This window comes from Gymnodraco acuticeps, unplaced genomic scaffold (genome assembly GCF_902827175.1).
Source record: "Gymnodraco acuticeps unplaced genomic scaffold, fGymAcu1.1, whole genome shotgun sequence".
Lineage (NCBI taxonomy): Eukaryota > Metazoa > Chordata > Actinopteri > Perciformes > Bathydraconidae > Gymnodraco > Gymnodraco acuticeps.
This window is the reverse complement of record NW_022990346.1, coordinates 2,524,271-2,537,891: the sequence shown is the minus strand read 5'-3', so window position 1 is coordinate 2,537,891 and position 13,621 is coordinate 2,524,271. Positions and strand designations below refer to the sequence as shown.

At 40.8% G+C, this 13,621-nt stretch overlaps 1 protein-coding gene across 1 annotated transcript; it reads right to left on the bottom strand.

Moving 5' to 3' along the window:
* Window positions 1-5,664: 5,664 nt before the first annotated feature.
* On the bottom strand, window positions 5,665-9,444 carry LOC117551166 (transmembrane protein 88). The gene is made up of 3 exons (XM_034223909.1): window positions 9,276-9,444; window positions 8,211-8,502; window positions 5,665-6,108 (listed from the first exon to the last, which is right to left on the bottom strand). Exons 2-3 carry the CDS (start codon window positions 8,499-8,501, stop codon window positions 5,881-5,883), a joined length of 519 nt encoding a protein of 172 aa, XP_034079800.1. The 5' UTR covers window position 8,502; window positions 9,276-9,444; the 3' UTR covers window positions 5,665-5,880.
* Window positions 9,445-13,621: the final 4,177 nt, after the last annotated feature.

Here is a 13,621-nt window from a genome sequence, read left to right as displayed (position 1 = left end):
GGTACCCGTTAGCCGGAACTACCCCTAGTGCAGTGCTTCTCAAAGTGTGGTCCGCGGACCACTGGTGGTCCGTGAGCGCCCCCTAGTGGTCCGTGAGTATATTGGTAACATTTCACATTTGAAAGAAATACATTTATTTAAGTTTTTCGCACTCTCGCGGGAATATATCCGCAATGGAACGAGCTTAAGTTTCACTTTCGATTGCATGAAATAGCCCAGATAAACACCTTCATCACACATTTTGCCACTTGTTTGTACGATTTTCAGGCGATTTGTAAAAAACGATGTGTTTTTGGATATTTGTGGAGTTAGGTGGTCCGCGAGTGTTTTTTTATTGGTTAGGTGGTCCTTGGTATGAAAAAGTTTGAGAAACACTGCCCTAGTGGAAACGCAACAAAAAACGGGCCAGGTTTGGCACGGCACGCTTAAACCGTGCTACGCGCTGAAACCGTGCTACGCGCTGCAGTGGAAATGCGCCATTAGATTGATCTCTGTTTGAACCCTCATGCAATGAAACAAGTAGAAACAGTCAATGTTAAATGCTGCATAAAGGACTCTCAGTGGGATGGAAACTAATGAAAACTGACAAATTGGCATCATGAATGAAAACGTTATTTGGAAGTTTTTAAGGGATTTCATTATCTGTGATTAATTATAGTTCAGAGAGGTATTATTACAATGTAGTTCTCAAGGGCATGAATGCACTCACTCTGCCATTTGCTAAAGATCATTGTCACATCCGTCCTGCTGCAGTTTCCTCCCCCATACTCTGCATCTATTCTAATTGTCACAGCGATTGACTCCCATTATAAGCCAATTCTCCTTTTTAACTAAAAACAATTGAGTTTGGTTCTCTTGTTTCTGCCTCAGGCGAGCACTAGAGCTCAGCGACATTTCAGACACTTCACAGTCAACAGCGTACAGGCAGAGGATGAATTCAAAGCTAAAGAGGATGAGTCTGGGGGTGTTTCTCAATGTCGAGGACGCTTCCTTGGTAGGACATGTCTTCCGAGTCAGGGGGTGTTTCTCAATGTCGAGGAAGGCTCCCCCAGAGCCACTATTTCAAGGATGCTACGTCATCGAGTCCTGCCGAAGGACTGTTCCAATGTCCAGCATCCTTGGAATTCTACCGAGGCCAGCGTCCTTCGTTGCGGGAAATTTCTAAGCTGCACATGTGTATCCTCCGCGGTCTTAAAATCCCCACAATGCTTTGCGCACGGACCAATTTTCCAAATCTTTGGCGGAAATCGCGCTCCATTTAAGGCGGGGCCTCGCATATCATTCACATCTGCACATCTGCACACCTGTTAGCCTGTTCCACCATTCTTCGTTATCCGAGGCTAGGAAGGATTCTTGCCTCGCTTCTGAAGGACCTGACTCGGAAGACATGTCCTAGGAAGCCTCCTCGACATTGAGAAACACCCAGGTCCTTCAGAGGCTAGGCAATAATCCTTCCTGGCATTCAGAGAACGAAGAATGGAACAGGCTAGCAAGTGTGCAGGTGTGCATCATATGAGAGGCCCCGCCTTAAATTGAGCGCGATTTGTTTGAAGACCCATAACTGATTTGCGAAGATCGTACTTGAGTAACTGTATTTTGTAAAATGATCATCTCTCCGGGACAGAACCAACATAAAACGTTCTCCTTCTGTTTGCAGCCTTGTAAAAGTCCTGGAGGATAAGCAGCCATAAGAAAATCATAAAATCACCATCACCATCACCAATCAATAATAAAATGTGTATTCATATATCATACTTGTTGTCAATGTCTGCAAACCTTTTTTACACATTGGTGCACATTGTAGCATAAACCACACATATCTACAAAAGAGGCAAAGTCAAAACAAGGTTCATTTTAATTATGTATTTAGGAGCAAAACGCTCTAAGGTCTCATTCACACCTAACGCAGCGTCCACACGGCGGCGTGCGTTGAAGCTTGCCGGTGAGCTTGTCTGAAACTCGACCAACAACCAATCACATGAATCTCCCGCCCCGGACACACAAGCACGCAGTTTGATTGGCTAAAGCTTGTACTGGCATATGATTTGATTGGCTTCCGCCGAAGCTTCAAAAGTTGAACATTGCTCAACTTTTGAAGTGAGCAACGCGAGCAAAGCGAAGCAACGCTCCCACAATGCAGTTCGGCAAAGCGTGAAGTCACCCCATTCACGGCCCGTCCACACAGCGGCGTGCGTTGAAGCTTGCCGGCGGGCCTGTCTGAAACTCGACCAACAACCAATCACATGAATCTCCCGCCCCTGACACACAAGCAGCGGTTTGATTGGCTAGAGCTTGTACTGGCATATGATTCGATTGGCTGACGCTTCTGCCGAGGCGTCAAAAGTTGAACATTGCTCAACTTTTGCAGCGAGCAACGCCAGCAACGCTCCGCGTCGCTTCCCACAATGCAGTTCGGCGAAAAGTGACGTCACCCCATTCAAAGTGAATGGTGAAGCGTCAACCTACGCCGCTGTGTGGACGGGCCGTCAAAGTGAATGGGCAGAAGCGTCTGGTGCGCACCAGACGACAGTTTGTTACGTTGTTTCATTTTTCAGAAGGTTCGGTTTGCTTTCACACGGGCAAAACTCAAAAGGACATATGCACAGTTACTACGCCACTGAACATACTTACATTTAAATGTGTACTGCCTGGATTCAGCCATTTTCCGCCAAAGATTTGGGAAATTGTTCCGTGCCCAAAGCATTGTGGGGCTTTTAAGACCGCAGAGGATACACATGTGCATCCTCGAAATTTCCCGCAACGAATTCGGACTCAGTCCTTGGTAGAATTCCAAGGATCCTGATCTGTACATTGGAACAGTCCTTCGCCGGGATTCGATGACGTAGCATCCGTGAAATAGTGGCTCTGAAGTATCCTTCCTTGACATTGAGAAACACCCACTCACACAATGAGGAGAGGAGACAACTGACAACAAAGTGATTTCGACCACTTGCACTACATGTCTGTGTAACAACGTTAAGCTGCTGATAACAGCTTCTGTGGGATTTCTGCTCCAGCTGCCAAGTTTCACTGTCTAAACACAATCAGCTGTGCATGAACTCTACCTTGATGATGTAGGGTTGATAAATAGACTATGTTGGGGATGGTACTTTGAAGGTATAGCTTTGAAAACAACATATTACTCCAACATTCCCCTACCATTCGGATACATCTAGTTGGTACTGCTGAAAAAGTATAGTTCAGTGTATTCTGTAAACAAATTATCAAAATGACACAGAATACAATACAACATTTTTTACATGTAAGCAAAAAATGCAACTCAATTGTTTTTTATCCCCAAAAGGTGCCAACTAGTTTAGAGGACGTACATAAACCTGCAACAACAAAAAAATACTCGACTTATATTTAATGAAGAAAAATTGATGTATAGAATCAATAGTAAAAAAAAGCAACAATAAACAACATCATCCCTTTTCCCAAGTTTGTGGTATAACTGATTTTATGTTTAATTACAAGCCACTACTTCCTAACACTGTAGTGTAAATGTTTAACACTTACATTACAATTTTAATTTCCTGGTTGAAAAACAAGGAATCAATTTGAGCTTGCGGTACTACACAGTTTTGATTACTCTGTGCCAAAAACACATTTTCTCTTTACGATTGGATGTTGAGATTTGACCTTTTGTATATTTGTCTGCCAAGCAGAAATACATTCTTTTGCTGGGCAGACATTGTGAGGAGCTCACACAAATTGCTAAGTGAACGCCTACATTTCTACTGAGTGCAATCACACGTCAACACTGCACACTCTGAACAAGAGGAGGATGATGTATCCGTCAATATGGTGGTAAATGGACTAGACACATTATCAGGACAGACACGACAAACAAAACATCAGAGGCAAAATGTCCCTTTAATTTGCACAAATGGGACAAAAAGTAAAATGTTGAAGCATTTATGTTGTGTCATAGACTTTGTCACAATGTTTTATTTGTATTTATTGAGGTCATAGTGGCCTTGTGTTGTGTTTGTATGTGCTATGTGGATGTATTTTGGAGAGGGTGAATGTCCGGTCATCACACTGGACTCAAATCCACAAACCTTTACAACAGGAGACAAAAGACACAATGTAAAAATAAACACCATCCTTTTTTGGTGCAAGGTCTGAAAAGGACAATGTGTTTCTGTTTACACTGAAATTAAAAAGTCAACAACAAATAAACCCTGTCATTTTTCCAAAATCATTATCTTTAGGGGTGATTAACCAGTATAGAACTTTGCAAAAATAAAAAAGTTTATTTTCAATCAACTTCAAATACCTGAAGTTAAAAGGGCTTAATTAATGTAAATAAACAATGTCCACTAAATGGAGGATCAACACAGGATTAACGAAAGCATGCAACTCGATATATTTTAATAGGTAATAAATAAATGTCAGTGTTATAACAGTGGCACAGAACAAGTAACAACTGCTCATCATGAAAACAATTCAAAGCTTCTTCTAAAAAACTAAACTTCAAATCTGAATACAGAGCATGGACATGCGGACAAAGAGCAAAGCAAAGAAGCAGCAGGATGAGCTCCTTATCTGATGATTCAAATCTTCCCCTTAACACCTGGACTCCACAGAACAGCCATTTTTCTTTGTCTTTGTTGTTTTTATAATGGAGTCTGTTTTGTTATGGCACAATGTGATCTAAGAGAGACACTTAAATGAAATATGTTTCATATATAGCCCTCCCTCCCACCAAGACATGACTGCTATGCTGCTGTATCAGATAAACAAACATAAATGGCTATTTATTTGCCTAACAGACAATATTAAAAACCACATATGCTGATTTTAATCTTACATCTTTATTTACCCTATTTTCAGGGTGTTGTTTGAAGGTCCCAGGAAATGAAAACCAACTAACCAAACCAAGTTAATCTCAAAACACCTCAAATATAATTTGCGCAATTATGTTTTTACTTTCTGCTAGACTTCTAATGTACAACCACACTTAACTTCACAGAAATACATTTCTGAGAAAGTCCAACATGAAACAGAGCGACACAAAGTCACAAAAATATGTTTTTAATAAATAATGTTTAATCAAATACCACAACGATAAAGCCAGTTTTTGTTTCTGCTACCTTGTCAACTGATATATGACAATTCCTCTGAGTCTTTTTTGGGTCAAAGCCATTGTGATATTGCAATATTTATGAGAATCCTTTCTGTCCCCTTCATTTTACAAAAGTGATTTTTAACTGTCCAAAGATGCATTTTGTTCCTCTTGTATCAAATTACTTGTGAATATGTTTTGTTTTGTGAAGTTTAAGTACAGACATCACTCCGCAAAGGTTGCAATTGCTCCAATCAACTTAAGCACGATCATATTTTCACAAAATAAACATAGAGTGGGTAGACAAAATAACAAAGACACCTTTCAATATGTAACTCAGTACAACAACAGTACAAAGCTTGAGAACAACAAAACTCTCACACCTGTCAGTTAAGTACAATTATAAAGTAAGGGGCAGGTTAGCTAGCTTAGCATAAAGACTGCAAACAGGGGAAAACAGCTAGCATGACTCTGTCCACAGCCCATTTGTCCTGGTAGCCAATCCTGGTAATGAACCCCCCCCCCAAAAAGCCATTGCTGTCTAAAACCCTTTCCCCCCATTAACCACCCTCAAAAAGAAATGTAAGTACCTCTCTGCAAGAACGTGAATAACAGTTTTTTTACCAAAGCGTGAAACTAGCATCCAGTTGTGTTTACATCTCACTGTATTTCACAATATTGAATACATTTGGAGGTGTTTCTGTTATTTTGTCTACCCCCTGTATCTCTCTGGTTGATTTCACTCTAATCCAACTTTCCGCTTTCCCCGGGCTGTTAGCATATCCGACCCTTCCGGAGCCTCGCCTCGATCAGACCCAGGCGTGGAAGCTGCCGGCCCAGTCCAACAGTCGCCCTCGGTACCAGGCACGTGAGATCGGCTGAATGAGAAGCAGGATTCGAAACCTTCGGACCAGCCCGCAGAAAATGGCCGCCGCCACGACCACGAGCGGTGACATCATCACAAAACCCAAGATGATGAGGGCGGAGCAGCTGTTGTCGTCAAGGTAGCCGCATATCGCAGAGGGGGCGTCAAGGACCTACAAGGAAAAACACAGAGGCATCATTAAAGCAGACATGGGGTGGCCCAGAGGACATGATGCACCTTTTGCGATCAGCAGGGGCTTCTTCTCTTCTGTCACAAAGCAAAGAGGTGGGAATTGTTATTTGTGTGTGTTGATCTATGCTCGATGTGCAGAATGACGTTGTGGGTAGTGGGCTGTGAAAGAGTTTCTCCCAGCCTCCCTCTGCAGTTCAGATAATGTCTCAGTAGCTGTCAGTAACCCTCTGAGCTGTCAATCACCTTGTGAGGGCGAACGAGAGAGAGGAGGAAAGAGATGGGAACTATAGAAAGATGTAAAACGGGCAGCTTCACAAGTACACTAACATCTTCACAAAAACATACAGACACAAAGTACAAGAACATCATCTCTTTCTCTGTCAAGCCCACTCAGACAAACTAAATCTCCTATTGTAAGACTTTTCAAAAGGAGCTTCCCCTCCACCAAAAGCACCCTAGCAACGGCAGTGTCTAACTCACTCATGAACACACAGACACACACACCTCTGTCAAGTGCACTGTGCTCTCTCACAGTACAGCGTGTCAGTGCACAGCTGGCTCTGGCACCAAACCAGACACTCTTGTCTTCTCAGTGGGGCCCTTTTGCCATGTTCAGTCTGTCTCCACAAAAGGGAGAACTCTCTGACTGACATTGTCTGTAATTGTTTGCTCAGAACTGACATTTGCTCTGGCATAACCGCGATAATAGTTGCGTTGCATGCGAACACATTCAATGTTCTTCATTATTGTATGCTCTTGTCATACTTCAGAAACCAAATCATTCAACACAGGGAAACCAGGGGGAAAGGACCAACTGTATCGAATGTAGGATGTGGTGTTATGAACAGTATGTTATAACACCCGTTGGTTGTGCTTTTCAGTTTTAAAGCCTCGAGGTAAGCATTTTGACCATCACCATCTTGTATATTTGGAACCATACGTGACTGGAGAGGGTGGAGCAAAATACCAAAATACAACCAAGCACTGAACAAGACATATTGAAGCAACCATAAATGTTTTAACTGACTTAAATTTGATAACATCCATGAACTGAAAACACTTTGAGGGTTAATGTTGTAAACTGAACAAACTGAAAACATTCAAAAAAGGGGTAGCAACCTGTCAATCACAAGATAGCCCAAACCAAAGTCAGGAAAAGGGTAATTTTACTCATACACTAGGCAATCCGAGATTTCCTTTTGTAATGATGGCCATTCGAGAGAATGCAGGTTTAAGGCACTTTTCCAAATTGGCTTCATTTTTAAATACCTCGAGGGTGCTATTTGGTTACAACCTGTGCAGTGAGACGAAGACAAAGCTGTATATCTTCACAGCATGAATCAGCATGATGCGTGCAATCACAATATTTTACTGATGATCTGTCTGCCCCGCATCCAAATAACAAGGCGCACCCTTCTCCTCACCTCATAACAAGAAAACTGACAAGCTCCAGCATTCACTTTAATCAATTGAAAGCTTCAAAACTATAGGTACAACCCGGATAAAAAAGCCTGAAAAACGTTTTGGAGATAGTGTCAGGTATAGATCACTGCTGTTAAAAAGGCTGTCTGTTTCCCTCAAAGACTCCAGGTGCCAGTTAGAGATAATCCTCTTTCTAAATGTCACAAGATTACTTGCCTAAATTTCCCTTGAAAAGTGCAGATGTCCTTCTTGTTGGATATGTAAACATACTGTTAGGTCGACACAGAGAGCACTTTCCTTTTTAAAGCTGCAGGACGTTTTTTTGAGCCACTCGGGACACATGATCAATTACTCTGCTTAAAGCTCTGTTTTGCTCTTCAACAACTCCTTGAGAAAGAAACATCTGGCCCTCTAGCTAATAAATACTTATTAATGTTCACCTGTTATCAATTAACTGTGTCTGTCTGTCTTTTGGTGCTGTGTTTTGACTAAAAACAGATGCTTGCTTTAGCTGAAACACGAAATTGATGATCATTTTATGTGGGTTTACTTAATGAGCGACATTTTTACATCAGTAGTCATAATATAGAATAATAGTAAACTTGTCCTCTCAGCTTGTACATTAAACAACAATAACCGCATAACAGAGTGATATCTCACCCTGGAGTGGCAGAGGAACCCAGCGTACAGCAGCAGCATTGCAGGGAGCAGCACCACAGAGAAGACAACAGCCAGGAGCAAAGCGCTGGCTGAAACCACAAAGATGTCCCAGAGGACGAGGGCTGCCCCACAGGCCAGGCATCCCACCCTGCCCCTGCGGCTGCCCCATTCACTGCCCCCGCTGTGGGCCACAGGAGGGGGTAGCATCTTCACTCCCTCCCCGATCCAGAACTCATCTTCTTTCTCTTCCTCGACTGAACCATCCTCCAGGTCCACATCCACACCACACATCCTGAGGCAGAAGGAGAGATAGAAAATGAGAGAGTGGGTTTAGGGGTAATACTGATACATCCCTTGAGTTGTTATTGAATGGATGAAAAAGAGATAGAAGAAGAGAATGCAAAAACATTCCTGTGCCTTTTTAAATGTGTATACTGATAATCTGTTTTAATGGACAATTAAGTTATTTAACATGTTTGCAATGCCCTGCCCCCCTTCTTCTCTTTAAAAAAAGAGACACACACGCACACACACACACACACACACACACACACACACACACACACACACACACACACACACACACACACACACACACACACACACACACACTCTGAGCTGTCTTCATCGCTCCTCTGGTCGATGTCATTGATCAGGGCTTTGTCACTGAAGCACTGACTGTATGCCAATGCGTTCCATTTTAAATCGACTGAAATCTTTTTTATATTTAACCCTGAACGACCTGCTGCTGAGCTGCATACACAAACCAGGAGCATCACACGGGACAGGACACATCTGGTCGATGTCATTGATCAGGGCGATCAGGGCTTTGTCACTGAAGCATTGGCATACAGTCAGTGCTTCAGCATTTGCAACTCACCTTAATCATGATTATAATCTGAATGCATCTTGTCTGCTTTATTTGCTTTTCCTTTAATTATTTTAGATCTGATTACTCTGCATTTTCTGTCAGGAAACTGTCAGATGCAACAATCATTAATGCATTTGAAAGAGTTATGTAAACTATAATAAACAACACGATATAAACGAGAATTGTTGCCATACCTCCAAATCCCGTTAATCCAGCCGGTGTGTTTGTGGTATAGTTCCTTTCCCGCTGGTCCACTCAGAGCTCTTAATTGTATACGAAATGAAGGAAATACTTGTGTGTTCTTTTTTTTGAAAAACAAGCAGCGGACAGAAGCACCTGTGAGTTGAACCCCGCGTGCTGCTGTGGCGCTGCTGTGTGAGAAACCTCGCGCGTTTGTGGGAGCGAGCGTCTCTGGGCCACGCGCACCATCGTTAAATGCGCGCTCACGTTGGTGAACAAAAATAACGTTTAAAAGCTGAAAAACAAACAAAGTTTTAGTTCCAATATTTTTTACAACATATTTTCACGTCATTGCTGTACATTTTCTTGCATCATGTAACCCTATTCACGTAACAACTTTTGTGTTGGAAGGGTTCCTTCAAACCAATAATAATCAATCAATCAATCAATCAATCAAAAGCTTATTAAAAATCACAACTGCCCAACAGTAAAGGAATTACTAACATAATGCATTTAGTGCAAACCTGATGGCTTTTTAAAAATTCAATATTTGTATTCATAAATGAATTAAATATGTACAGCACTTTGGCTCGACCAAAAATCGTTTATAAATGTGCTATATAAATAAAATTTGATTTGATTTGATTTGAAATACATTGCTATCAAATATCAAACAATGAAAGTGATTGTTTTACAGGCAAAACATGCTCTTATTAATGGCTGTTAACTGATATATGAAAGCCATACTTACCTTTTACAAAGCATGCCCTTTTAGCAAATTCCACAGTGTGCACTCTAGATTTAATCGTATCAAAGCATACACCAATCACACAGTTGGTGGCTCAGTAAAAGCAAGGATATAGAAACGATATGCCGACAAGACATCTGAAGATTAAAATAACAGTTTTTTAGACTAAAACAGTTTGTGTGTATTCTTGTCCTGTAGTTTCCAGGCCTAATACATAGTGTCTTTAAGTACTCTCTAATAATATAGTAATTGTCAATGATAATGGTGTGGCACTTTTGTCTGTTTAAAAAAACCTAAAATGGGCCATTCTAAGTTATAATAGACCTGCCAGACCTGTTCATCATGTAATCTTCCCAATCAGCGACCTTTGCTGAGGTTTACATAACTAAATGTGTTTCATTTAAGACAGGTAATCAGATAGCATCTCACGAAAATTAGATTGGAGTGCACTTAAAATCCTAGCAGTCACACATGCTGTACAGTGACTTTCACACAGACGGAAATAATGAGAAAGACTAGAATATTCTAAAATAAAATCACCAAATTGTATCATGTATTACAAGGAGTTACATAAGGAGTGTTTTATGACAGGTAAAAGAGGAAGAGTATTAAAACCTGTCTGCGTGCACAGAGGACAAAACACAGTAGACAGTTAAAGGGTAAGGAAAAAAATCAAACTTGAGTTAATCGATGACAAAAAGCTGATGTGATATGTTCAGAAATGTCCCTCTGAGTTTCTCTTTCTGCAGTCTGCCTCTCACCAATCTTCAGAGCATCGTCAGCTGTGTGGCAGGAGAGATAAGAGGATGATCGATTTGTTTTGCAGCACAGACAGACAGTCAACCTTTCACTGCTCAAATGTAATTACTCAGAACAAGGGGGAAAAGATGAGAGGATATATGGGACAGCGCTGAGGAAAAGAGATACGGTTGGACGTAGAGATACATATGAGGAAATGATTAATGAAGCAGAGGAGAGATTCAGAGAATAAGGGGGTAATACTGCTTGGTGTGTTTGGTGTCTGGTCCTGAGGAGCTTAAACCCTCTATGGCAGGGGTGCCCAACCTTTTTTGAACCGAGAGCTACTTTTAAAGTTGCTAGTCTGCCGAGATCTACCAGTCCAAATAGAGAGGCGTAGCCATTACTGACAGCCTACTACCAGGTAAATACACACTTCTACTTGTATAAAACTGACCTTTGTACGATTAATACTTCATAAAATACTGCAGATCCTTTATCTTACCTCTTTCTAATCTACACACATACAAGTATTTAACTGAAGTTACACAACAGTGTTGTTGATACAGAGTTGGAGTTTATTCACACGTCACATACTACAGTGGGTAATGTTTTCAAGAAACATTGAACAGTGCTGCCACATGTGACACAGGGAAAAAAGAAAATACTCTGAACCCTTTCTTTGCCATTATATAAAAATAGTGTTGCTACAAAAGTATAAATTAGGCTTACTAATAAGACAACTCAGATCTGAAGCTACACAGGAATCTGCTGCCAAAGTGCAATAAAAAAGACAAAATTAATAGAATCAAACCCTTTTTTGTTGCATTTTAGTAGATTATAAAAAGAAATGCCTTTAAAATAGGATGCAAGCAACACTAGTTTCTTAACCTGAATTGATAATAGACTATAATCAATTTAAGTTTGCATTCTTATACCATTTTGTACAATAATTATAATGAATAAGTTCAAACAAACTCAAACTTACAGCTGATTAATAACGGTATCTAACTTGAGTTTTTATCATATCAAAAACCTGTTGAAATGCTTCTGTTATTTTTATTACGCGTTGGCAGCCTCCAGGAATGCTTCTTTCACAACTTTGCCGTCTTTGAAAGACTTCATGTGTTACGCAAGAGCGTGACTGACACGATAAGATGCTCTGGGAGCAGCCTTGCTCTTGTTGTTGGGCCTGGTGAAAATGGACTGCTGTGCATTTAGCTGTCCTTTCAGGCCCCGCCCCTTTTGGGAGCGTAGGGTAGAATTAGGAGGGAATTCCGTCTCGTAGCGTTTGTGTACTGTTTTGAAATGCCGCTCCTAAATGACCCTTCTTCGATAAAGCCACGCTCACATTGCAGATGAGACAGATGGACTTTGAATTAGAATAGATACAAAAATTATCATCCTCCCACTCGGAGTGAAAATTATATATGTTTTGCTTCTCCCCGCGATCGACCGGTCGATCGCGATCGACTTGTTGGGCACCCCTGCTCTATGGCATACTGTTGCCCTCAGGCAACAAACACTTTTTTCGACCTCACACTGGCCCTCTAAATATATATATTTTTTTAAATATACACAATGTCACCTGACATGCTGGTGTCCAATAAAATGAGGGAATTATATGGGTGTGGCATTTTGTCTGGGGGTGGAGCAGTCCTTTCTGCAAGCAAAGCTGCAGACTCAGGGCCACCACTTGGTAAGATACATTTAACTTTTTTAACATATTAGAAATGTACACAACTTAAAATAAAAAATACATGCATGTGCATGAATACGTAAAGAAGTATATTTGATTGTTTAAAGACTTATTATGTATTTATTAATTAGCTAAAACTATGTTTTTTTGTTCGTTGCCTCAGGGCAACACTGTGCCACTTGGACCACTTTTTTCCAGGCAATATCATGCAAGTGTGCAAATGTGCTCAGCTGTAACATGATAAACCTAATCAATGTTTTTACCATCTACTGATATTTACAGGAAATGGACCCCAAAACCTGTTATGGGCAGAAAGGACACGATCAGGCTGTTAGGGCTATTCTGTCTGACAGTGATGGTCAAGATAGGGTTATATATATATATATATAACCAGGGGTGCACATAACTTTTTTGCCCTGGTTCTCAAAGGAGCACCTGGAGATGTTGCTTGGTGCTCATCCTTAAAATGAAATAAACCGTAACTTTTGAGGGGCTCTTGACTTTATTTGCCAGACACACGGCACTAAACACACATGCAGAGGTGAACACAGAACACACATGCAGAGGTGAACACAAGACAACATTAGCACGACCAGTAATCCTACAAGCTGTCATCACTACCCTCCTGACTGTTCTCCTCACTGTCTTCCTCTCTGTCAGACTTGGTAGCTGATGATGTAGGCCTACTACTTTCTCTCTGGTTGAGTCTGCGATTAGCTGCTTGCATCCACAAGTCAACAGCTGGTTTTGGGTCGAAAGTCTCTGTTGTGATCATCTTAGACAAGTGGATGTAATCAAATAAGTATGTGAACATAACCAATAACCTACCATAGCCAATAACAAATGAATGTAACTTATTTTATTTGTGTTGTTCATTCATATCTTATTTTACCTTAACATTTATTTATTTATGCATTTTTTTTTATCTCTCCAGTTTTAAAGTATTTTTTTGGTTACTGTCCTATAGTATATACATTGGAATGATTTCAAACCTGTTTATCCCAATAATTATAAAGGAGTGCCTTGGAAATATGTGTTTACATAAATTGTGACCAAACCGTTTGAACTTAGACTAAAGTGAACTATCTAAACACTCAGAGTCCTGATTGATTGATTGATTGATTGAAAAGTTTTGATTGATTGATTGAAAAGTTTATTAACAGCTTGTATATTGG

Excerpts from the sequence above, each read along its gene's own strand:
- LOC117551166 (XM_034223909.1), bottom strand. The coding sequence starts at position 8,501 with ATGTGTGGTGTGGATGTGGACCTGGAGGATGGTTCAGTCGAGGAAGAG. Across the intron at positions 6,109-8,210 it reads GGTTCCTCTGCCACTCCAGG|GTCCTTGACGCCCCCTCTGC; the intron begins GTGAGATATCAC and ends TTTTCCTTGTAG.